Here is a 26,981-nt window from a genome sequence, read left to right on the forward strand (position 1 = left end):
TCAACTTTTAAAACCAACGTAACCCTCTCGTAACCGTAGATCTTCTTGTCTCTTGTCCAACATGGCAAAGTTAAAATGACATGAACCATACAAAAAGAAAAAACGTATGAGGAATTTATTTAATTATCTTTATTTTTTTATCAAAAATGTTTCAAAAATGGAATTAACATGCACACTATTGTAAATAATTTAAATAAGACGTAAATGAAAGTGATTTATTGAAATATAGACATTTTAAATTCTGATTTAATTAATTTTTTTAACCAAACAAACTCGTGGTCCATCTCTGGTTGGAAAAGTTGGAAAAAATTGGAAAAAACCCTCTTTCTGTTTTTATAGATAAATGGTGTCATTTCTCAGACTTTGTGCCTTTCAGTCTTGTCCGCAGGTTTGGGGATCAAAGGATTTTATGGAAGACAAGTTTAAATGTATTTGTGCAGCACTTATGACCACTGATGACATCTTTGAGTGGAGCACAAGACTTCTGGCTGACTCTTTGTGTCTCTGGTGTTTTCTGTCTCCAGGGCGGCTCAGAAGCTCAGTCTGTCCCGCAGGAAGAAGTCCCAGCCCGGCCCGCCCTCCTCGCCCGGTGAGGCTCCGGCGCCGCTGCTCTACACCGGCGGCTTCAGCGGGGCCCTGCAGCTCTCCCCGCCCGCCGTCCCACCATGCCTCCTTCGAGCCGGGTCGAAGGTCAAGGACACGCCGGGGATGGGGAAGGTAAGAAGCCCAGAAGAGATCAGAGTCCAGATCTTCTCAGGCTGCTGGAATCTCATGAATCCGGTTCGGTCGACCAGCAGGTTGTGGGAAACGTCTGCGGCAGAGCGGTCGGTGGGCAGCGAGGGGTCAGAAGGTCAGCTGGGTGAAGGAGCTTTCTGTTTCAGCGTGAGGAGGCGGGTAGACCGACGGGTCGGCGTGACGGAGGCAAACAGTCACTGAGCGTCTTTGTTGCATTCAGCCGGTTTATTACGGTTTACAGAGCGATCAGATCGGTAGCGTCTCTGCTCAGACGTTTATCTCCTGCTGAACACTCGAAAGCCCTGTTCAGGTTGATTTTCCGTCTGTAGGGGAGATTTTATTCTCACATGCTCTGCTCAGTGATTTTAATCCAGTCTACGGTGTGTGTGGGTCATTTGTCACCCATATAATAATTACTGCCACAACGAGCTCCTCCTGTCATTTAAATCTCCTCCAGAGCCGTCGATGTTTTAACTCTGACCTGTCGCTCTCCTGAATGTTCACCTCACTTGGTCTCACAGAAGATGAGACTCGGGCTCGTCAGGATTAGAGTCACGATCAGATTTGTTTCCAAGTAGGATGTCACATACAGTCGTCCTCGAATATATTCATACCCTTTAAATATCCAAGAATGTGCAAATGCTCAGAGCACACGGTGATGTCTGTGTGTGAAGATGCTCTCATAGGTGGTTAAACTGGTCCTGTGAATGGGCAGCCTGAGTGGGTGAAGGAAGGTAAATATTGTAGAACGTTTTGATAGTGAAGGGAAGTGCTTTATAAGTGCAGATAATTGATCATTTTACTAGTGGAAGTTTTTGACAGGGATTTATCTCAAGGCTCCAGCCGGTGAGCTAACGTCGGTTCTGCACCTCGACCTCAGATCTCTGAGTGCAGACGGAGAGACGTAACTCTAATATCAGCACCTCCAGTGAGGAAATAAAGGCAGACTGTGAGGCAGCGGTTGCTTCTTAGTCTGAGGGTCGAAGTAGGAAGGTGTGATGCAAATGAGTTACGAGATGATGTCGGTAAGCAACGGGAGAAAAGCCTGAACTTTAAACCATGTGTTTCAGACGGTAGGAAGCAGCGCTCTGTGTAGGAGACAGTAACTCCCTTTGATGTGGACTTTGGGTTTTGTGAGTTTGCAGATCTTTAACAATCAAAAAACTCCAGAAAGAAAGTAAAAAGAAATCCCACAAAGCATATTATGGGCTCTTTAAGTCAGACCAGCAGCAAGAGGCCCAGAGGATGAACCCTTTAGATGTTCCATGATGCCACCATCTGGACCCCTCTGAGAACAAACATGGTATTTGTAGTTTAAGTGCCTGTAGGGGGCGCTAGCAGGGCTTTCTGGCTTTCTTTGGCTCCAGCAGGACTCCTGCCTGCTGACATTATGTAACGTCTTCATGGACACGGTCAGCGGTGTTTGGACTCTGCTGCTGGCTGCGGATCAGACGCTCGGCTGTCAGGGCCGATGGCGTTTGCCAGATCTGCTGCCGTCAGCTCAGCGTGAAGCGATTAGCGTCTGACACGACACACTGGACTGGGACGAGCTCAGAGCAGGTCGCCACCGAGTGACCCCAATCACACACTTAACCTCCGGACAGCTCTTCAAACATCCCCTTAATGAACTTCAAAGAGCCACGTGTTGTTGTGTGTTTTCTGAGCGTGTGCTGAGGCTGCAGATCGCTGGCTCTGACTGTCTGGAGCCGCTTTACAGTCGGCTGGAAGCATTTTCTGATAATCAGTGTCTGACTGTTGTTCACAAGGATGTCAGATCTCCTCGCTCGTCCCTCCGGGCTCCTCTGAAATAAGGAAGATTTAATTGAAATTGCCATATTTTTTTTTGTCCTCTGGCCTGAGGGCTTCTGTGATGTTTGCCAGATTAAATTTCAGACTTTTTCTCAGCGTACAGAAATGAATGAAACAACTTGTTCCCAGTCGTCCACTGTAAGAAATAAAAAAATAACAATAATAAAAAAGAAAAAAAGGTAAAAATCTGTAAGCAGAGGTTCCAGGAGTAGCATATGCTCAGAAAAAAGAAAGAAAAGAAAATCTAACTTTGGAAAACTGTGATGTTCAAAAACTGTAACACAGGTAGAAATATATTTAATTAACTTTTTTTTTTTAAGCTAATTACAAAAAACTGTAAAATTGTGTGATATTAATGCCAACTGTTGTTTAAAAAAAAAAAAAAAAAGAAAAGAAAAGAAAAACTGCATGAAAAACGCCAACAATAAAACACAAAACAATTAAAAAAAAATATATATATATATATATATATATATTTTTATTTTTTTAAATGCAAGGCATTAGTTACAGTTTTGGTCTATTTTTTAAGGTTAGGATATACATGAATATCTTTTAAATACCTGGGATTTTACCCGTTTATTATTTGTAAGTTTAAAAAAAAAAATACAGTTAAAAAATATTCAAAAATGTTCATCTGTTTTTGCAGTGTACTGGTTAGACAACGTGTAGCAGGCAGCAGACCTCACTAATTACACGAACTTATCCTTTTTAGGTCGTGTTTTTGCTGCTGTCGTTTTCTTGGATGTGACGTCTCTTCATCTAAAGTCACAGAACTCAATAAAAAGGTTAAAAAGAGAAAAAAAAATGTCCTAAAAGGAGGAATAAAGGCCTGTTGTCTCACAATCTGTGCATACCGGAGATGAAAAGCAGAACTCAATAATCATTTCTTAATTGAAGCTTTTCTTACGTTGACTTTATTGTGAATCTTTGCAGCAGCTTTGACAGACCAACATGTCCTGTCATGTACAGCAGCTACAAAACAACATTGGAGACGTTTGTAAAGGACCGACTGTGATGCTCATTAAGACGTCTAGAGGCCTGCAGAAAGCTTGTGGTTCGTTAAGTAGAGAAATGTTCCCTCTCCTCCTCTCTGGGCTGATAATCACTGCATGTCTGTAGTTCAGCTTGAAAGTCTTCCTGAAATGATCTGGATTCTCCTTCATCTGTCATCCAACCAGCATCTCCAGGAGTCTGGATCTTCTCTGTCCTAATGGAACATCTGGGCTCCGGTTAATGAGCCGCGGCGTTGAGGAGCGAGAAATAAAACAGCATCTTAATGAGACGGGATGAGCTGAAATTACAAAGCCCCGCAGAGCTAAGCTAACAAGCTAACCACTCGATTCATTCCTTCTCTTTATGAAGTTTTTATTGAATGAAATGATGAGCGGCGCTGAATGAAACGTAGCAGTAAAAAAAAAAAAAACACTGGCTGACTCTACAAGCTTCGATATAAAGACACTGAAACACTCCATCATGCGGCGGCTCTCTCTGGACATCGCTCTGTCACTGCTGACATTTAAGACCACCCTCGGCTGTTTTAAACTTCATTGCAGGATCAAACATCCTCTTACTGATCCAGTAAGTGAGGAAGGCGGTCCGGTTTAAAGGCCCGTTGAGACCTGAGAGGGTTTCCACTCAGACCTCCTCCTCCGGCTGCTCTCGTTTTATTGTTGCCTCTTGGTCATAAACTGTGAAGCGGTTTGTATTTACAGCAGACCAAACGTCCCTCTGCGACTCGCTCGTAAACACTCTGATGGACTGAGCTGAGAGGAAACACACCGTCCGCTGCTGCCGCCGCCGTCGTTACAGGATATTTACTCAGCATCTTGTTAAACCGAGGAGTTTCATTGACACATAAGAAAACTCATTTTTATGTTAATATTTGTTTGACAGTAATTCCTTATTATGAAACTCAGGATTTGTAACAAACTAGTTTTTCTTACAGATGGAGGTTTACTGTACTGGAGAACTTCTATTTTACACGACTTATGATTTCCCCAGATATGGATCCAAAAAGGCAACAGAGGGTTTGGTGGTTAGAAAAGTTATTCAGGCAGCAAGGAACAGGGGACACTGGGAAGCAAGTGAGGGAAGCCGAGTGAGGGAGGGAGGTCCAGGAGAGGTTCCAAGAGGGCCAGGGAGGCTGAAAGGCTGTGGCTGGAGCTCGGCTGCAGAGCCTGGGCCATCGGGGAGGTTCTGGTAGCAAACGCAGATAAAGCCAAAAGTCAGACAAAACGAGTTTCTCTAAGCACAAATCTCCAAGCAGTCATGCAGGCCTGTTCCAAGAGCGCAAACCTCAGATTGCCACAGTTTTATGGGGAATTAACTCAAAGACATCGAGACTCGGGTTCGTCAGGATTAGAATCACGATCAGATTTGTAGGACAAGCAGGATTTCACATACAGTTGTCCTGGAATTATTCATCCCCTTTAAATACCCATTAAAGAAAAGGCAAAATTCACAATAGTCACTTAAATAACTAGAAACTGAAAAAAGTAATAATAAATAAAAATTTGCTAAATTATAATTTAGTGACATGGAATATTGCTTTTGAATTGTGGTTGAAAAGAATAATTAAAAAAAGAAACAAACAAAACTTTCCCGGACAAATTAGAGCACTTTGCTGATGAGCAGTGAAATCCAAACGTCTGATGGAGAGTTACAGAAAACACCTGATAGCAGTGATCGACTCAAGGGATTGTTCAACAGAATATTCGTTTACGGGTCCCATCGTGCTTATTTGCTTGTTTTTTTGTTTGTTTTTTTCCTTCTTTAATAGGAAGGTATGAATAAATTTGAGGACGACTGTACATTATAATAAACCAATTAGAAGAACCAAGTCAATCCTTTAATGCTTTAACTACGTTTTGCTGCTAACATTTATGCACTTCTCTTCAGGCAGGATTTATATGCAGGATCTTTGCTTGTAATGGAGCATTTTCACTTTGCTGTTTTGCTTCTTTTACCTAAATAAAGGATCTCGATGCTTCAGTCACACCTCGGCTGCTGTGTGAAGCTCTCGGTTCTCCTGCAGAATCCGCTGCTTCATTTGACTTTAGAAATCAGAATCCCCCCTCTGGACATCCGCTGTCAAGGATGTGTGTAGGTGTAACCATGGAAACACACATGTGCACGGGCGTGAAGCAGCAGCTCGAGCAGCGTCGAGCCGTCAGTCTGTAGTGAACGGGGAGCTCACAGTCGTGATCTCCGCTGGAGTCTGATGCCGACATCCTCTCGTTTTTCTCCAGAACATGAAGACCTGCTGCAGCTGATATCATCACGTCTTTGTGTCTTGTTGTAAAAACCTGAGACAGAAAAAAAGGTTTATGACGGTGGCACCAACCTGCTGCTGTAGTTCACTGATCTGTGACACCAGATCAGATTTTATATGAAGTCCTTTTCAGATTTTTAAGGACTTTTTTTCTTTCCCTCATTTATTTCCTTTTTACTTTTAATCTAAACGTGTTTTGTTTCTTGATCCTTTCGTCGGCCTTTATTTCTCTTTTTATCCCTCCCTTTTCTTCCTTTTAATCTGTCTTCATGCTTTCCTCTTTGTGTAACAACTCAAATCAACCTAAATGAAGAAATTCCTTTTAAATAATTCTCTCTAAATTTTCCTCAAAAACCGAGAACATGTTTCTTCCATCAGCTGAGAAAATCCCATTAAACCGACTTTCATTATAAAAGAGAAGGAAACTGATGAACTGACTCTTTGACCAACATTCAGAAACTAAAATAGGAAGAGCTGATCAGAGGAAGACATTCGTTAGCGGCTTGTGATGAACTCTTAGCGTCCTCTTTCCTCTCATTAACATCCAGAGCTGCTTTTCATCCCTCTGAACCAACAGCACTTAATGAGTTTAATAAATTAAAATGAGTCTTTTCACTGTGGACTCTGGCTGCTCTCTGTGTGGGCGGGAGAGCTTCATCATGAATGAAGCAGCTCTCGCTCTTGGAGAACAAAACCAAAGTCCATTCTGAGTGTAAAGACTTCATTATCGGTTCTCAGAGACGTCAGACTGAGTTCAGACTGAGGCTCGATCCGTTGGCGCCGTTTGAAGCTCGGCGGCATCACTCCTCCAGACGTCTGTCCTACATTTGCTTTGATTCATCTAAAAGATGCTTTTGTCAAACCACCGTACAGAAGAGATTCAGAGTGACCAGTGACCTGAACTTCTACCTGTTGACACCTGTGGTTACCGTGGTAACAGCAGCTGGTTTAATGCAGCATCAGCAGGACGACAGCCGTCTGATAAAGGATCGCGCTCAGTCTTAAATGTGTTTGCTGTGACCACCGCAGATGAAAATCACCGTCAGTTTAAGAAAATACACGTTTGGTTCGACGTCGTATGTAAAACACTTTCTCCAAAGACTTTAACTGGACTGTGTTGACAGCTAGTGAGGGGTTAAATGGGATTCTTGGTGAAAGTGGAAATTACTTATAAACTGTTTCTTGGTGCTTTTTAAAGAAAAAAAATGAAACAATAAACTATATATATATAAGAAAAGGACATGAAATCATGCATGGAGAAACGTGCTCTGCTGTGATTTGGGCGACATTTTAATGTAAAATTATCACTCAGACACAAAGTTAGAAGCAACAGAAAAGTCCTGGTTTCACACATTTAATCTGTGTCTTCTGCCATGAGCTCAGCTGTTGTGGTTCATGCTGTCAGTTCCAGACAGAGAGTCTTCTTCCTGAATACCCATAAACCTTCCACTACAGATATTACTTGACTCAACTGTACTTGCTCTTGGTAGAACGACTGGTGTCATAAAAGATATATTTCAAATCCAAACTACAAACTGCAATTTCTCCCCTTCCAAGTCATCCTGGAGTCTAACACACTTCCCCAGCCTTCTCTTCACGCCGCCATGCACTCCTGGAAGGATTCTTCTGGGATCCTCTCAGCTCCGTCATCACAGCCATCTTGATGTCGTCCACGTCTTCTAAACAGGTCCCCTTGATGACTCTCTTGAGCTTGGGGAAGAGGAAAAAATCCCACAGAGCCAGGTGGGGTGAGTAGGGAGGTTGCTCCAGCACGGAGATGTTCTTCTCAGCCAGGAACTGTGGGATGCTCAGGACGTTGTGAGCAGGTTGTCATGGTGAAGCAGCCTCCACTGGTCCTGACACAACTCTCACCTCTTCTGAAAGAAGCAAACGCTGCAGGATCTCTTTGTAGACGTGCTGGTTGATGGTCTGAAGGGGAAAACTCCTAGTTTGTAGTTTGGGTTTGAAATCTATCTTTTGCGACACCAGTCCTGGAACTGTTCTGACACACCTCGTAGGTACATTTCTTACATTTGTTTTCCACCTCCTCAGTGTTGGCAGGATTCTTAGCTGACCATCATAGCAGCACCTCATGAAACGACTGTGACACCATCTTAACCACATCACAAACACAGAAAGGTGTTTATTAAACAGCTGCCGTTGTACGCTCTCTGTTTTCTCTGATTCTCTGGTGCTGTCTAACCACCAATCATAGCAGAGCCTCCCTCCGGCTGTTTCAGTCTAGTCTCCATGTTGCAGCCTGGTCTTGTGGTTTCTGAACCATAGTCCGGTGCCTCATGTGTGATGCTATCTCATTTAGCTTAGCTTGGTTCACTGTTGGCAACAAGGTGACAAAGACTCCAGACTAACTTCTACAACACCGTGGCCTCCTGTGGTTTTACCTCACTTCTGAACATCAGCTCATCACCTGAGGTTGTGCTAAAAAAGTGAGAGGTACTATCCACAATGGAAAAGTCAAGTTGAGTTGAACTGTACCATGCAGTGGAAATGAGGTTAGAGAGCCACAAAAGGCACATGACTGAGAAATATGCTGGTGCCACAGTAGGAGATGTTATCAGTAAGTTCGCCCATCTGTTGGACAGTTGTAGAAACTACAGAAAAGTTGTGACTGAAGGTAAATACATCAAGTGGTTTTGTGATGAAAGCGACCAACAGAGAAGGAAAACAGAAATTCCATTAAAATCTGTCAGACTGTGACTTTAAAGGACGGGTAGCTGTTCCAGACGGGAGATCACCTCCCTCCTGTCTGCGGCCGCGGCGACTGAGGAACCGATGATTCGCTCCGCTGGATCGCGGCGACACATCATTTAAAATGTGCTGCGTCTCAGATTGTTATTGGCTTTAAACTTGACCTCCTCACCGCCGACTCAGCAGCTCTGTGACAGGCCAATAAAAACCCATCAGAGTCACGACAAGGCTGCTCTGTGCTGAGAGGCACCAACTGCTGCAGGTCAGAGGTCAGGAGGAGGTTGCTAGTTTGAATCCCTGCTCAGTCGAACACTAAGATGACAGAGAAATGTCTCCAAGTGCACCTGAAATACTAAAAATATCAGATGAGAGTGTGATATGAAGTAGGCAGCATCAAACAGCTGAAAACGACAGTCCTTATCGTCATTTATCTTCTTAAGATGTGAGAAATGCTCAGAAGAGTAAAGCTCAGGCTGTGCCAACAAAGGCTAAGACCAGATCTCAGGTTAGTGGGTCCCAACCAGGGGAATGAAGTCGATAACCTTTACTGAACAGCTTATTTACTGTGAACTCTGGACTCACTGTGAGGTCCTCCTGCCTCTCTGACGTGACTTCCTGTCTGCCTGCAGGTCAGAGTGATGATCCGGATCTGTTCGGTCCACAGCAGCGAGTCCTCAGAGTCCATGTCCTTCCTGAAGGTCGACGGCAGAAAGAAGCAGCTCACTCTGTGCGAGACGTCGCCCGGTGGACTCGCCGCCGCCGCCGCTCAGAGACGATCCTCGGCCTCGGCACCAAAGACCTTCATCTTCGACGCCGTTTTCTCACAGGATGCATCGCAGGTGGGTCAAAGTCTGACAAACTACACTCACACTGTGTGATTCACACCGAACGCACCGATCATTGACACCTTCAGCCGTACAGTCCTGTGGATGTGTTTTCATGAGTGAAAGTGAGGAGAGGATGCTTCAAACCTAACAGTGTAAATAGTTTTTATTTATAAGTGAACTTTATCCAAAGTACAGAAATCAGATCATGATTTAATGTGAGCCCCTCTGAACCCCCAAAACCTACCAGTGGGTTTGAAAAAGCCATCGCTCCATATTTACCAAAATGATGCCATCCGGGCCCCCCTATAGCTCACCTGGTAGAGCGGGTGGCCCATGAACAGGGGCTGTAGTTCCCCGATGCAGCGGCCGTGAGTTCGAATCCCGCTCACGACCCTTTGCTGCAGGTCTGTCCAATTCTTCTCCCCCCTTTCCAAAAAATGATGCCATCCATCACAGTCAGCAACTGTAATAAGAGTTAGATTTAGCACTTCTCTATGATCTTTGAATGAATCTGCTGAACAGACTCCTCCTGATGGAGATGGAGAAGAATTTGAACCTTTAAAATGACTAAAACCTTTTCTTTTTTTTTACACATCTCTGCGTATAAACCTATAAATTCAAGGCACGCACCCAAAGTTTGAGCTCTTCATCAGCGAGGTGTCACCTCTGCAGCATGTTCTGTTTCCCCAGAGACAGACGACAGCAGGAGGTGCAGATACATCAGAGGGTGTGTGATAGTTATCTGTGTGTGATGTGCTGCAGACCTCCACAGCAGCGAGGAACCGTCAGGAGGCAGCAGATGTGCAGATGGATGGTAACAGTTGGAGTTAGGAAAACATGTCGGTTTTATTAAAGCTGTTAAAACAATATTTTGCTCTAGATTCCAGGTTGTGTTATTATATAATTATCTAGTCTGAGAGCTCATGTTTTGTTGCTTTTGGCAGAATGTGTCTGACATCATCATGTTTAAATTGATCTCTACCTGGCGTGGCCCAATCACAGACTAGTATGCAGGTGTGATGCGGTGAATGTACAGAAGAGAACCAAGATGGCCGCTGGAACAGGCTTTTGAATCCATGTTTGTGTCAGTGCTGTAAGAACTGGAGACTAATTTTCTCATGACTGCTCTTAAAGCCTGTTAACAATCAGCCGTCGCTACGTCACAGAGGCTCCAGACTAATTGTCATTTGTCTGGTGAAGCGAGACGATTATATCCCATCAAAATGTGTCAAATCCCATCATGTTGTCTATTCTGAAGCATAACAAGCTAAAATGTTGAATCATTATGTGACATGATGCAATGAAGAGACTTGATACAGACAAATGTAGCATCACCAAAAGCACCGTATCTGTCTTGATTAAACTCCTTTGCAGATCTGCACATGGACGACTGAGCAGACACGTAGTTGATCATTCCACTCACCGCTCAGCTCTGTTGAACCGTATACTGTAGTCGATAACTTAAAGATTACTCAGAGAATAGGCATCATCAAGATGTCTCATTTTGTTGACAGAGGATCTGATTTAGTTGTCTATGCAGAGATACGCAACTGAATTTCTCACTGCGCACATCTGTTTCTATAATATTGTCAAAGTCTCCCATCTCCTCCCACTCAGGCTCTCTACCAATTAGAATCCTCCATCTATCATCATTGATAGTTTGGCTGGCCAACACATGATAAAGCATCTGATACTATTTGTGTTGGTAACTCTGTTAGAAACCAGATGTTGTTTACGACGGCAAAAGATGCCGTCTCTCCAGGTTGATGAACAGCTCTTTACCTTCTGGGAATGACAGCTTGTTTTTGCCTTTTTAGAACTTACAGTTTAAATTCTTTCAGGCAAACATAACAACTCAAACAGTTTAGGGGACCAAGGCGACCAAGCTGAGGCTGATCAGACCTCAGCTCATGTCCAGATAGCGAGCGAGTCACTTTGCTCCCCGTAGTCTTTCTCTTCTGAGCCATCTTGAGGCTTTCACTAGTAGATCACTCTCTTTCTCACTCCTTGGATGCCCAACAAGCAAAGAAATCAGGCTGCAGAAAACCTCTACTGGGAAACACCTTAGTCTCCATCTGTTATATGCAACCATCCAATATAACATTAACATAATGCACTGTGCTGTAACACAACCCACTGCAATATTACACACTTCAGTGTATGGCATTTTAACGTGATCCAGTGTAGCTTGAAAAGCCACAGTGCATTGTAATGCAACACGCTGCAGCAGTAAATAGTTTTGCATAATGAAATGCGACACAGTGTAATGCAGCACCACAGACTGCAGCTTTACAAAGTGCAACACTGCAGGAATCAGATTGTGTTGTGCACCTTTGTTGTGTCCTCATTTGTTCTGCTGTGTCTTGTTTACTGCGTTCCCTCATTTTTCTGTCTATTCTTATGTGTGACATGATGTGTGGAGGGTCTGAGCTCTAACATGGTTGGTGGACTGTCCCTCTCTCTGATAGGCTGAGGTGTGTTCGGGGACGGTGGCGGAGGTCATCCAGTCGGTGGTGAATGGAGCAGACGGCTGCATCTTCTGCTTTGGACACGCTAACCTGGGTAAGTACACGACACAGTACTCTCACACACACACACACACACAAATACACTATTTTGACAAATCACGTCATTGTTTCGTTGACTCCGCCCACCTCAGGGAAGACGTACACCATGATTGGTCGGGACTGCTCCACGCAGAGTCTGGGCGTGGCTCCGACTGCCATCTCCTGGCTCTTTAAGGTGATCGAGGAGCGCAAAGAAAAGTCCGGAGGGCGTTTCTCTGTCAGAGTTTCAGCTGTGGAGATCTCCGGTCGGGAGGAGACGCTCACCGACCTCCTGGCTGAAATCTCCTCCTCAGCTGGGGGCCACCAGGAGGCCCCGGGCCCCGCGGTGTCCCTGCGAGAAGATCCTGTCTGTGGATCCCAGGTAGAGGCAAAAAGAACTCATAAAACTTAATCATGTCTTATTTCCTACCTTTACCTCATCAGAAGAGAAGGAAGAAGTACAGCAACTAGATTTTCAAAGTAAAAGATTTACACTCTCAGGATTTCTGACCCAGTTTCCTCTTCATTCACTGTTCAATAAAAGCACATTAGATGGAGGCAGATGTGATGTCAGACTCACTGGAGAGGTGATTGACAGGTAGGCAAACAAGCAATTCACTGAGCTGTCAGTGGTTTCATCTTTTAGCTGAAGATAAAGTACTGTTTGCTGTGCAGAAAGAAAGAAAGTGATTTAAGAGAATATTTAAAAACAACAACAAAAAAAGAGAAACTACCACACACTGTTATCTGATAAATTTATGTAGGAGTCGTGTCACAGCAGAAAGAGTTTCCAGCCTTTTACCTGCATTTTAGAAAGTACTGTGAGCTAACATGTTCATAACAGGTAATGTAGCGCACTGTCGCATGACGCAGTGTGAAATACAGTTTAACACACTGTCATGCAATGTGTACAATATGCAATGCAGTATCCATCCATCCATCCATCATCTATACACCGCTTAATCCTCACTCGGGGGACTGGAGTCTATCACAGCTGACTCAGGGTGAAGGCAGGAGACACCCTGGACAGGTCACCAGTCTATCACAGGGCTACACTTAGAGACAGACAACCAAGCACTCTCACATTCACACCTAGAGACAATTTCAACATGTTTTTGGACTGTGGGAGGAAGCCGGAGAACCCAGAGAGAACCCACGTTGCACGGGGAGAACATGCAAACTCCATGCAGAAAGATCCCAGGTGTCCTCACTGGGACGCGAACTGGCGACCTTCTTGCTGTGAGACAACGGTGCTCACCACCGTTCCACCGTGTAGCACTTTGCAGTATGACATTGAGTATGTAACAATACACAACAGTATACAACTTAAAGCTATGCTACACAACATAATACAACAAAACGCTAGACAACGCGATGCAGTGTAACACTATGATGTGGAACGTAACGCTAAATGACACTACACAATGTAATGCTACGCAACAGGGGTTTTTTTCAGTTCACACAACGTAATGCTACAAAACATTACGCTATGTGAAGTAACACAACAATATGAAACTTAACACTATAAATGCAGTGTTACATGACATAACACAATTTAACTCAAGGCTGTGAGGTGTTACTACATAATGCTATGTAATATAATGCTTCACAACGCCATGTAATAAAGCCATGTAATGCTGCGTACTACACAACACCCTATATTGTTGCACTCCAGTGTAACGTAATGCAGCGTAACACAGCGTAGCAGCTAATGTCACATGGCATGAAGTGGCACAACAGTTCAGTTTCTCTAAAAAAGATCAAATCTAATCTTGGCTCTAACGGTGATTGTCAGAAGTTTCCTCTGAAGAACTTTTGATGGGAGAAGACAAGAACAATATTACGATGAAGCCACGGTTCATGACTTCCTCACGATGTCCACTGTGGCTGGATGACAGGTGTCTGTGTCGGTGAACATATCCGGTGAAAGCTGTTTTTATTGCAGTCGTGGTTATTTAATTTGTATTTATTGAACTGTCAAACTGTCTGAAAAGCATCACGCTGACATGTTGAGGACATTTGCTGACGTCTCTGAGTATTGCTGACTTCAGGTCACCTTGATGAGTTTTCTCTCCCTCAAATCCTTTTGTCTCCTCTCCTTGCCACCTTCCCTTCAGCTCCTCCCTTCCTCTCCTCCTCTTTGACCTCCTCTTCACCCCGGGGACTTCATGGCTGCCCACAACTGTCCAATTAGTCCTGACCTTCCTTATTCCAATTCAGTCTGTTTTATCTCCCCCGGGCTCCTTCTGTCTGCCACTTTTTTTTTTTTTTTTTTTTTTTTATCTCTGCTCACTTTAATTTTCTTTTTCTTTCCCCACATTTTTGTTCCTTCATGCAGACATCCTTTTTTCCTTCATCAAACCTCATTCTGTCTTATTTGAGCTTTTATCTCGCTCATTTTATCTCTGAGAAATGCAGCAAGGATGTCTGCTTTGAACAGAACGCGAGAAAGAATAAGAACGGTACGAAGCTACAGATATCTGGGAGATGCATACGGCAGATTTCTGCTTCACAGTGATGTCAAGTTTCATTTAGGTCACAGGTCAGCGAGAGACAAGACTAAGTTGGGGTTGAAATCTGGTTTAATCAGCACAGTATCCGTCCAACACAAGGGAGGATTCAGTGATTCTAAGTCAAATCAAAGATAACAAACTTCTTTTTCATTGACATTAACACTGGATTCCTGCAGTTTGTGTCAAAAATCACCTCGTTGGAGTCATAATGCAATAAAATCCAGTTGTGTGTCATCAGGGTCAGCAAGGCCTTCTCTGGTGGCCTAAACTCTCTCAGAATCACTGACTTATGTTGTAACATTTTCCCTTTAATCTTTTAACTTTATTCCTGATAGTCTATTCTCTTCACTTAATAATGTGTCTCTGGGCTGTGATGTTTGTTTATCGTAGAGCTTTTTTTTTTTTTTTTTTTATCCAATCATGTTTCAGCCATCATGTGTTGCCGGGGTCACAGAAATCTGCCCTGAGGCCTTCACAATCAAAAGTACAGACACCTGTAGTTTAAATGCATCGCAATGAAACTGTTGCTTTAACCAATCAGATTGAGAGTTGGTGGTTCCAGGGCCAGCTAGCTGGCCTACGATGACATCAGCACTTTGATGTCCTCTGACTGGATGGTCAGAGAGCTCAGCCAAAGCTAGCGATCTGTATCTGTATCACAAGCTATAACTTTATATAAAAGTATTACTTAATTAAAACCTATGGCAGGAACACAACTGGACAGACCCGACTTTCAGCATCAGTCTCCATGGCGATAAAACAGGACTTGTTGTTGGACGTGACATACACGGATTACCTGCTCAACAGAGTGACTTCAGACAACTTGTCTGAGAATCTCGATGTTTTTAAGTTTTCTTCAACATCACTGTAATCCAATAACAGCTCTGTATGTCCTTAACACGCTGCAAACAAGAGCTGCTCATAGCTAATTAAGCACAGTTTTAATGATGCCAGTTTGCCAAAATGTGAACAAATACAGGCTTAAACAAAATGAGGCTCCGGGCAAACTGGCAGCACCCTACTTACCTCCAAATTATGTGACCTGCGTTCCAACGATAAGGTTTTTCATTTCATTTGTGATCTTTCTGTCAGCTCCAGAACCAGACGGAGCTCCGGGCGACCAGCGCCGAGCGAGCAGCATCTTTCTTGGACGCCGCCCTGGCAGCGAGGAGGAGCAGCCGGATGCCAAACGACCAGGAGGCCCGAAGGAACTCGCACTTCCTGTTTACTCTGCACCTCTACCAGGAGAGGCTGGACAAGAGCAACAAGGCAGCAAGTTAGTGTTTGAGTGGATGTGTGGCTGGAAATGGAGACCCAGTTATTGTTTAGAAAAATGATCAGATATAGTGGAGCTACTTCTGAATTCTAACGTGAAACTTCTAGACGGGGAAAAAAATATCTGGTTCTTCAGAAAAAAATCTAAGATGCAGGAAGCCTGTAGATACACTAAAGAATAGAAGTCAACTCCCCAAGATGTACTTCAGCAGCAAACCTCCACTCACAGAGCTTATAAGTACATTATACAGTCTATTCTTGTAACAGTGAGCTAAGACTAACGATTACACTGCTGAGAAAAGGAATTTTCCAGTGAATTCATTCACATAGTTAGTCCGATTTTAATTAACTTTGTAATGAATTCAGTGGCAATGACAGTGGCAGGTTTGTGCACCTTTGGTTTTATGGGTGTCATTTGCTTGGCTTCATGTAAACCTACTAACAACTCAAGTTTACAATGACATTATATATATTTATGTGAGGGGTTTTCAAACATTTGCATCCTCAGTAGGAACCAATGGGCTCAGAAGTAAGGACACATGAAACATCCACACAGCAGGAATAGAGTTTTATTTAGATATTATCAAAGCTTTTTAAAGATTGATACCTTCAATAGGAACCAGTGCATCATTGAAAGAGTGATTCAGGAAGTACTGAGAGACGGACTAACACACCTTTGATTACAGTTTGCATGCGGGGTTTGTTGATCATGAGAAAACTATAAAATTGCCTCCTCAGGTTTTGTTCCAAACAAATTGTGGACTTATTTAAAACTTACATAATTGTCCCTCGACCCTAAACGAACCCAGTGACCTGCAAATGACAGTCTGAGAACTTCATCTGTTTGCTTAATTGGGTTTAACTGTGGAGCACCGGGACAAAATGTTATCTTCCTTCTAAGCAGCATTGAACAACCTGTACCTAAGTAAGTCGGCATCAGTTCGCCAACACCTTAATGAAGAAACAGCGGGCTGTAGACACTGACCCCTGAGGCAAGAATAAAATTGCCCGTTAGCAATCACGCAGCTGTGAAACTTGGCAACTCCATTAGCGATTAGCCCTCTTTTTCCCTCTGCTAGTCATTTCCAAACATGCAGCTGCTAATTGGCTTCATGTCGAATTGCCGACATACCCAACAAGAACATTAGCAGACAGAGAAGCGACGCTGGTGCTACTTCCGCCCACGTCTACCTGTCACGGTGCAGACATTTCTACAGTTGCTGGTATTTTACTGCTCCTGTGTCCACGGCTGGAATAAATCTGCATGGCTAATGAGGCCTGACGGCTCTGTGTCCTGCCGTGTTTATAGACCGGAGCGTATAAAACTGTAAACTCAGCCGCTCTCAGCACTTTCTAAATCTTGCTGATGCGGGCGGTTGATCTTTCACACCATCATTACTCTGAATTAATGAAATGAACAGGCAGTTAAAACGAGCAGAGAGATATCAGACTGACACTGAACTTTATCTGAATATTTACCGGAGCTGCTCACAGACGTCCTGCTGTCACGCAGAGAGGCAATCTGAACTTATTCTGATTAATTCGTTCAAACAGGTCCATGATTTATGTGTTTGCATAAACATACTCACACATTTGGTTATTAAGAGTTTGACTTTAGAAATACCAAAACACCTGCAACAGCACTTTGACTTCACTTCCAATTGCATGTTTGACTCAAAACTAACTTGAGATTTGTTGGTCGTGTTTTGAACCTGTCTCTCTTGTCTGGAAACTGTACTTAAGACTTGATTAAACACTTAACCTGGGACATGACCTCAGATATGCCTGTCTTGATTTGGTAATTGACTCCGGACATGTTGGACTTGATTTGGGACTTGGTGTTGACTCGAGACCTGATCTGAAACGTGCTTGTCTTTACCTGGTCCTGACTTGGGATGTGAATTTCTTGTTGGTACTTATTACTCTTAACTTGGGACTTGACTAGGTAAGTGACTTGGAACCTGTTAGTCTGGGTTTTGGTTTGACTTGTGATTTCCGTCAGAACTTGTTGGTGTTGCTACGTGACTCTGATGGACCTGTTTTGATTCAGGACTTCTTGGTCCTACTATCACTTGACTTGGAAAGAGACCTATTTCTCAGGACTTAACATGAGACCTGACTTGTAATTTGCCTTGGGACTTGTTGGGCTTGACTTGAGACTTAGTGTTGACTTGAGATTTGATCTGAAACACGTTTGTCTTAACTTGGGACTCATTGATCTTGACTTTTCTTTTGGCATAAAAGGTGACTTGATTTTCAGTACTTGGTATTTAACTTTGGACCTGATTTGGGATTTTCCTGATGTGATTCTGGACTTCTTGTTCTTGGCTTGTCACCTGACTTGGAAAGGGACTTGGGACTTGTTGGTCTGGAGTTTCTTCCCTCTGACACTGTTGGTATTAGTTTTATTATTAGTTCTTTGTTAATGCAGTGACACATTTTGCTCACACAAAGCTTCAGCTCCTGTACAGTCCAGGGTCCACTGACATTATTTCATATTTAAAGTACATTCTTTTACCATTTGTACGATGTGGAGCTGCAGCTGCATGGATGTCTTTAATCTCTTGCTCGTGCTGTTTTCTTTATTTACTTGATGAATGACTTAAAGCAGCCAATCAATTATTACAACAGGCATTGATTATTCCTCTGTCTTAAACTAATCAATGAATTGACAGATCCTTTAACCAAACGATCATTTCAGCACTAATGAACACTTAAGGCACTGCATACTAACTTCTCCCAACATCCCCCTCTCTGTGTCAGTGTCCGGTCGGAGTCGTCTCCACCTCTTGGATTTGGGGAGCTGTGAGACGGACATCAGCAGGACCAGAGAGGGAGGTGGAGGTCAGTGTCTGTCTCTGTCTGCGCTGGGAAACGTCATCCTCGCCCTCGCCAACGGAGCCAAGCACGTTCCCTACAGGTACCAGCTCACACTCTGGGCATTTTAATGAGCCCAACAGGGGTCAGAGGTCACGGTGCCAAAACAACAGATGGACCGAAGACCCCTAAGAGGACGGAGGAGAGTGAAGGGGTGACGAATGAACTGGGCGGACAGAATTTAATGTATTTTTAATGAGTCTTCAGTCACTGTTAAATGGTTATTGAGGCTGATGAATAAATCACTTTGTAATGCTAATTGATGTGTATATTCAGTCCTTTGGGTGTTTGTTCTGCAGACTGATTGTTGGAGCTCAATATTTATTTTCAGGCTTGTATTTTGCTCATTTGTTCCCTTATTGCCTCACTTTTGACAACTTTTGGTTTCTAAGCTGTTTAATTTTGGGGTTAGGTTACGTGTATCCTGTTTTATATGCTTTATTTCCATTTGATTTCATGCTTACTTACAATTTCTGCAGTAAAAAGTCAGAAATTCCAGGTTGGCAAAGGAGACATTTCAAAGATTGGGTTTTGATTTGTGTTGATGAAACATTCATGTGCTGCTGCCTGTCACTGTTGAGGTGTGTTCAAAAAGACAGCAAAGCTAAAGCGTTTCTTCCTCAGAGAGCCGCATACACCGACTGTACAGATGAGTGTTGGTGTGTTTTTCTGACTAATAAAGCCGTTGGGGAAGAGCAGAGTTTTAACTCAGGTTAAAAAATTTTCAACTTGCATTTTGGTGACAGCCTGTGCCACCTGACCGGGTTGGTGATGCTGGTCAGCGTCAGTCCAGCAAACGGTGACTGCTGAGGTGTGTGTGCAGGGAACCTGCTGCAAAAAAATAATCTTTATTTTGGATTGTTTTGGTTTTAAACCAGATGAAGCCAGCAAGAAGACAGACCTACATGAAGCAGTTCACCATCTTTGCTTGTGTATAGTGCCAGCAATAATAAGCTGTAAATGCAAGAGTTCATTGGTTTTACTTGAAGGATTCCTTTGCTTGCAGCCACTAAATAAACATCTAAGATTTAATGATGACGGTGCACGACCACACATTTGTTTTTTGGTCCAGTTCTCAGGTATTATTTGTGAATTGATGTTGCCTTTCAGTACCAATCGATCAGAACGCAGCCATTAATGATGGCCTAATTTTATTTGATCATTGTTGTCTGAAAGATGGAAGTCAGTGCAACAAGAATGTGCTTATTATGGCTCAACTTCCAGTTTCTCTCTGCAAATGCTTTGAAATTTGTTTTACAAGTCAACTATCACCAAGTTGAATTTTTAAGGACATGGATGATTTAAAAAAAAACAACCAACGATGGACCAACCTCTTCCAGCCGATATATTCGTCCAAAAGCAGCGGCAACTTGGCATCCTGTTGGATGTTTCTATTGAATCTGTATACGACTGTAACACACAGTTACAGCTTTCCACTGTGGATAAAAATTTAGGGTTGGAGGCAAAGCAGATTTGAATGATTTTAGTGATGCGAGGTAGCAGAAAGAGGTATTGGCCATAGAGAGCCTCTTCTCTTAATCTAAGGACTTTACCACAAAGACCAACGAAACAACAAGGAATGAACTAAAACAAAACATCCATGGAGGTCTCCTTGGCCCTTTGTGCCAATATTTTAATGCCTTTATTAGTTAAGTTCCTTAAATGCCTTGCTGTTGAAAGAAATATCTTTGCCTGCCTTGGCAACCCTAACCCCAGTCAAAAGCATCAGGAACACGAGTTTCTGGCGTGAAATGAAGTTATGAAGTCACAGGCCTCTTCAATGCCGTCACATAAAGACAGCTGATGGAAACATGCTCTGATTCACATTCACTTGTTAGAAATTTATAGAAAACCTGAAGTCAGAGGAAGCTGTCGAGCCTGAAGAAGAGCCGGCAAAGGATTCACTTATAATGTTTTGGGGTCAGGCAAAGGCTGGATTTCAGTTCTGTTGTTGGGGTGAAAATGGAAAAAGTAAAAAAAGCTTACATTGTAGTATGTAAATTTGGTATTTGATCCTTCTGCTGTGGCCTTACTCGAGGTCTTTTCAAAGGCATGATTTCATGAACATCTCTCACTACAGATCACATGTGGCGTGGAGTTCAAAGTGGGCTTCATTAATGTGAAATGAGGGATCATTCCTACTCCTTCTTCCATGTCTGTACCCAACTGTTGCGTGAAGTAATGAATGGTTTCTGGGATCCTGTGGGGTTTCTCGGTTTCTCGGGCCCATGGTGCATCTGTGCTTCTTTTTTTTTCTTTTTTTTTTTTGGCTAACGAGGGGTTTCTTGATGTATTATTCAGGGACAGCAAGCTCACCATGCTGCTCAGCGAATCCCTGGGCAACATCAACTGTCGAACCACCATGATCGCCCACATCTCCGACTCCCCGGCGAACTACATGGAGACGCTGACCACGGTGCAGCTGGCCTCCCGCATCCACCGCATGAGGAAGAAGAAGTCCAAGGTGCTTCATCTTTTATTAAACCCTTATTTCTATAGCTCAGTGTCTGTGCTGTGGTTTGCCAATTTTTGTGACAAAACCAAACAATTGGAATCATTTGTCAATTAGTTTCAATGTGGAAGTTAGAGATAAATAGAACTGATATGTTGATGTGCAATAAAAGTCCATAGAAAGATTTTTATCTCTGTTATAGTTCTCGTTGAACGGTAACAGAGGGAGTTCATTCATGTCATTTAAAGACATTTAAAAGATTTACAGTTAAAATAATTGAGTTTGGTTTCTGTCAACATTTCCTTTTTCATGATTTGAAAATTAAAGAAAGCAAAATAAAAAAAAAAAATTGAAACATGTGATAAATAGATTTTCAGAATTTCTTTTCTTCTTCTTTCTTTTTTTTTTAAATAAATGCCTTCATCCCTCCTTCAACAAATAATTCTAAATGATGAAACATATGTATTTTGACGGTACATTCCTGCATGGTAATTGGTGATATTTAATTATTTGATTAAATTGTATAGTATAAAGTATAAAAATGTAATTAAGCAGGGCTCAATGTGCTGTAAAGACATTTTCCCCCAAATTTTGCACTTTGTTTTAACCTTCTTGCTAAACTTAAAATCTGAATGAAATTAAATGAATGAAATTAAATTTAAGGCAACAAAGGAGAAAAAAAAGTTGAATTCTGAACTTAGATATACATTTTTTTTCTCTAAAATATGGGTGACAGAACAGGGTTATATTAAATTAAATTAAAACATTTGAACAGATTATTCTTTAGGAATCACAAAGGTTTTGATCTCTGGTTGATTTTTCACTCATTTCCTGAGGCCAGTGACAATAAAAACGTAGAGTCTATAATGTGTATCTGTGTGATCAGGTGAGGGAGTCACATGGTCATAATTCAGTGAATGTTTTCTACCGAGATATGGCAGATAATCAATGACATTGTTATGGGGACGGGAGCCTCTGTGGTGAGGTGAGATAAGCTTTCACCCTCGTCAGGCAGATTGATGGACTGTATTTGTATTTTATAGATTGAAAGCTCCATATGGCAACAAGAGTTACAAGCATATACATCTCATTGATATTAATTTTAAAGCAGCCTGCAGTGTGCACTTTTAACCTCTGCCTGTATTGACACGAGGATTCCAGAAATGGATTTGCCTTCAGGTTGATCACTGTGTAGCACAGGTCTGTTTGGTTTGCTAATTCTGTCTTTTATCTGCAGTATGCTTCCAGCTCATCCGGAGGGGAGAGTTCCTGTGAGGAAGGCCCGTCTCGTAGACCTCCTCAGCTTCGATCCTTTCACCCTCGAACTATTGCCCTCGACCCAGACATACCTCTGCTGCTCTCTAGTGATCCTGACTATTCCTCCAGCAGTGAACACTCCTGCGACACCGTCATCTATGTGGGACCTGGAGGGACGGCCATTTCGGACCGAGAACTAAGTGACAACGAGGGCCCGCCTTCCTTTGTTCCCATCATTCCCTCCCTGAACAAGAAGCGGGTCAAAGATGCACCCAAGACTGACGGCGATCACTTCAAGTGTAACACATTTGCAGAACTGCAGGAAAGACTCGACTGCATCGATGGCAGTGAGGGCCCAAATCCATTCAGCACAGAGGGCAAAGCAGCACAAGCAGCAGCACTTAGGACTCAGAGTGGAGACAGTAAACCTTCAGAGGCAACGTCTCCACCCAAATCTGAGAACTCCTCCGAGAAGTTCTCAGAAAGCACAAATAAATCTGATCAGGAACAGCCCAGGATTCTCATGGACCCTTCTAAAAGGACAAGTGCAGATGGGGAAAAACTTTCAAGCACCCTGTTTCAGCCATGTGCAGTAAAACCAGGTGGGGCTTTCTCCCAGGATTCAGAGCCTGTGGTGCGAGAGAAGGTCTACCTCAGAGGAGGTGTTCCAAAGCCATCTGCCTCACCATCCCTACCCAGGACATCCAGGACATCAGCTCAGCCTGAAGAGGGTCTCAGTAGGACTCCCCCAGTCGGCATGAGTCAGCAAGCACTGAGGCAATGCCAACCACTGGAGTCACCTAACATGGAAAGAGCCTCTCTAAGTAGATACCCGATGGAGGTCAACAACCTGCGAGCAGCTCTGTTAGGAAGGTGCCTGGACAGGGATTTTCTGAGGACTACAGTCACACTGCAGCAGCCTGTGGAGCTGAACGGGGAAGATGAACTTGTGTTTACGGTCATAGAGGAGCTTCCTCATGGCCTTGTCCCAGACAATGGCCGCCCCTCCAACCTCCTCAGCTTCAATACTGACTGCTCTCTGCAGGCCTTGACCTCTGGCTCTCGCCCAGTCAGTATCATCAGCAGTATCAACGATGAGTATGATGCTTACACATCTCAACAAGGCGCTGTGGGACCTGCAGCTGACATCAGTGCCGACTACCAGGAAATGTTGTTTTCCCAACATGACAAAAAGCAGTCAGTTGTTGGATCATGGCCAAGTGAGTTCAGTGCAGACTTGGCTAACAATGAAGGCACTCATTCAACAAGCAGGCTTTACTCGAGGGATAAACACATGCCAACAGAGAATACATCCATGCTGGCCTCACCTAGTATATTCCATAAACAGCCATTTTTGCAGCATGGCATGAAGAGCGCGCTGAATGACAGCGGCGTTGGCTTCTCAGAGCTGGACAGTGACCCTGCTACCCCAAACAAACCTTCTTTTAACAAGTGCCCTCCCTCCCCAGACTCAACCAAAGCCTCTCTCAAAGGCTCTCTCAGGGTGAGAGCAAGTACCAGTTCAGTGTCAGCCCAGACTCCCCATCACAACATTCATTCCAGTCTTCCCAGGAAAACCAAGCCTACCTCATCTGCAGCTTTGGGCTGCAGCAGACAGGAAGGCAGACATGATGACTTCTTGCTTCAGGGAAGCAGCCATTTTGATCCCAGAGAAGTTGAGTTTCTTTCTGCTGGTAAGTCATCAAGAGGTGGCACGAATAACGGTTCCTCTAAGAAGTCTGGAGGGAACAGCCACAGTGTACCTCGGCCACCAAAGTCACAAATGTCCTCCTCAGCTCAGAGGGTTGTGGACGGTTGTGAGAAGTCCAGCAGCAGGAGGGGAGATACTCTCATCAAGCTGCCACGACTTACCAGAGGTGCAACAACTCTGGGAACTGTTTCCACCCCCCAGACGTCTGAATCCAAATGGAGTCATGAAGCTGCCTCAGTGCTTGGTACACTGAGGTTTTCATCCTTGGGGAAAAAGTCAAATGGACCAAAAAGCAGCATGATGTCCAAGTCTGGATCTGGAAACATCTCTCCTCCTGCTTCACCTGTCAGACAGTCAAGCCAAGAGCAAAAGATAAGGACTGCGCTATCTCCAAGTGCCTTAAAAACATGCAGCAGCATTGGAAAGTCCTCATTCCCTAAAACATCCACCTCAGAGGAGGAATTCAGTGTCAGGCTCCGGGCAGATTCATTCAGCCATAAGACATCCAGTTTAAAAACTGAACATGGATCTGCCAGGGCATCCTCGAGCCTGAAGACACGAGGGGCCAAAGCAGATTCTTCCAGATACTATGGGAGTCTAATGTCTCTGGAAAGATCTGACAGTCAAACCTTAGCAGGGTCCAAACCTGAGCTGTTCAGGGACAACAGTGGTGTTGCTTCAGGAGGTAGCACCAGGTCCAACAGATCAGTGCCAAGACTCGGGATTCCAGCCTCCACCACCACATCTGCTTCTTCTGCCCAACCTTGTGGTGTTTTTGCAACAACTAGCAAACTGGGGCAGGTCCGAGGTGGCAGCGGATCACGAGCAGCAGCTTCAGGTGGACTGAAGGTTCGAACGCTGTCTACCAGCAGCTCCAAGAGCCTGAGCTGCTCCCCAAAACCCCCAGAAAACACAGCTGGACGCAACGCAAGTCTGCCGCCGACTGGTAAGTCCCCTGCTCGCTCTGGAACAGGCGCCAAGACAGGAAGAGGCACTATCATGGGCACAAAGCAGGCCATCAGCAGGGCAGCCAACAGCCGGGTTAGCGAGCTAGCTGCTGGAAGCCACAGGAAGCAGTTCAGCAGGGGGCCAGGAGCAACAGGAAGTGACTGCGCCGACAGCGGGGCTAGTAGTGTCAGTGGATCAACACTCAACACACCGCTGCCATCACCTTACAGCAAGATCACTGCGCCTCGAAGACCGCAGCGCTACAGCAGTGGACACGGCAGTGACAACAGCAGCATCCTCAGCGGGGAGCTGCCGCCTGCCATGGGACGCACCGCACTGTTTTACCACAGCGGGGGCAGCAGCGGATACGAGAGCATGATCCGAGACAGCGAGACAACTGGCAGCACCTCTTCAGCGCATGACTCCATGAGTGAGAGCGGAGCCTCGTCGTCCAACAGAAGCAGAGTGTCTAAATCGCCCAAGAAGAGAGGGAATGGTGAGTCGGGTGTTTCAGAATTATTTGTTCCAAAACAGTAAATCATGGCGGAGTGATGTGGGATGAACACACAGCTGACCAACACTTCAAACTTAAATTTTACAGTCTGAACACACTGAAGCCATGCGCCCCCTGGAGTTGTGACATGTGAAGTCCTGATGATTTGTCTTTCTTATTTTTACCCGTAGAGGAGCTAAAAATGTAATTTGTTCTGTGGGTTTGAGGGTCATCACAGTCTGAAAAGCTGGGTCATGTCAGGACAATCAGCTCAGATTTAAGTTGTTTCTTTTGCTCAGAGCTCCAGAATCACTCTTTACATTCTTATAAAGCTGCACCTCCTTTTTTCCCTTCGGGACATCACCACATAATTTTAGTGTACCTAAAACATGTCTCTGAGCCTTTCGGCACTGAGTAATACAATGTGAGCAATGCCTTTTTTTGTCAGCTCTCATACATATTGGTAAATGCCCAAGGCGTTATGTAAATGATAGTAAACAGGAATAAAGGTGAAGACAGATGGCTTCTGTGACTTAATGTTTGTAAAAGGCAGATTTTCTTTGGATATATAATAGGAAATGTTAAAATTTATTTGCATTTCTGACTCCTCATTGCTTTGGTTTGCCCGCAGCTGTTGTGCTGGTCACACACCTGTCACAGCACAGGACAAGTTTCTTGGAGTAATTTTTCTTTTCAACATTTCAAGTTCGAGCATTGCTGTAATAACAGAAAAGCACTGTTCCCAGCTATGATCTGAATGCACTCTTTGCAATACATAGGCTTGTGCTTGGTTCTTCTATGACATGTTAGTGAGTTTCATGAACTGAAAATTTACTGGTGGTGATGGTATATGGGGCAGTGTGACCCATGTGCACACTGAGGCCAATGCAATTCAGAGACGCAGAGAGTGACCCAAGTTGTTTATTGCACTTGAAAGGAACATCCATCCATCATCTATACACCGCTTAACCCTCACTGGGGTCATAGGGGGCTGGAGTCTATCCCAGCTGACTCAGGGTGAAGGCAGGGGACACCCTGGACAGGTCACCAGTCTATCACAGGGCTACACTTAGAGACAGACAACCAAGCACACTCACATTCACACCTGCGGACAATTTAGAATCACCAATTAACCTCAACATATTTTTGGACAGCCGGAGAACCCGGAGAGACCACGGGGAGAACATGGAGACTCCACGCAGAAAGATCCTGGGTGTCCTCACCGGGACGTGAACTGGCGACCTTCTTGCTGCGAGGCAACAGTGCTCACCAGCGCTCCACCTTGCAGCTGTAAAATGAACATACGTCCCCAAAATACATTACATGCAGACTATCGGTAGAGCGTACAGTTAATTGATGTTCCCTCCAGTACATCTGTAGACGCAACTAGGCGGCTGTGCACAGAGAAGCCTCTAGTCTCCACTCAGTCACTGCAGCAGCTTAGAGAGATGTGTTACCAAAAATAAATTTGAAAGGAGTAAAGTAAGGCGCAGGGTGTCCCCTGCCTTCACCCTAAGACAGCTGGGATAGGCTCCAGCCCCCCCAGGACCCTAGTGAG

At 44.1% G+C, this 26,981-nt stretch overlaps 1 protein-coding gene across 1 annotated transcript in view; it reads left to right on the forward strand.

Moving 5' to 3' along the window:
- kif26aa (kinesin family member 26Aa) overlaps positions 1 to 26,981 on the forward strand; it is a 49,359-nt gene that overhangs the window by 5,087 nt on the left and 17,291 nt on the right. The window contains exons 2-10 of the mRNA XM_008302728.1: positions 525 to 717; positions 9,154 to 9,363; positions 11,820 to 11,913; positions 12,011 to 12,279; positions 15,503 to 15,686; positions 18,449 to 18,605; positions 20,864 to 21,026; positions 22,252 to 24,290; positions 24,333 to 25,426. Coding sequence (XP_008300950.1) covers positions 525 to 717; positions 9,154 to 9,363; positions 11,820 to 11,913; positions 12,011 to 12,279; positions 15,503 to 15,686; positions 18,449 to 18,605; positions 20,864 to 21,026; positions 22,252 to 24,290; positions 24,333 to 25,426 — 4,403 coding nt within the window. The remainder of the gene's footprint in view (positions 1 to 524; positions 718 to 9,153; positions 9,364 to 11,819; positions 11,914 to 12,010; positions 12,280 to 15,502; positions 15,687 to 18,448; positions 18,606 to 20,863; positions 21,027 to 22,251; positions 24,291 to 24,332; positions 25,427 to 26,981) is intronic.

The sequence above is a fragment of the Stegastes partitus genome, unplaced genomic scaffold (assembly GCF_000690725.1).
Source record: "Stegastes partitus isolate 25-593 unplaced genomic scaffold, Stegastes_partitus-1.0.2 Scaffold1864, whole genome shotgun sequence".
Classification (NCBI taxonomy): domain Eukaryota; kingdom Metazoa; phylum Chordata; class Actinopteri; family Pomacentridae; genus Stegastes; species Stegastes partitus.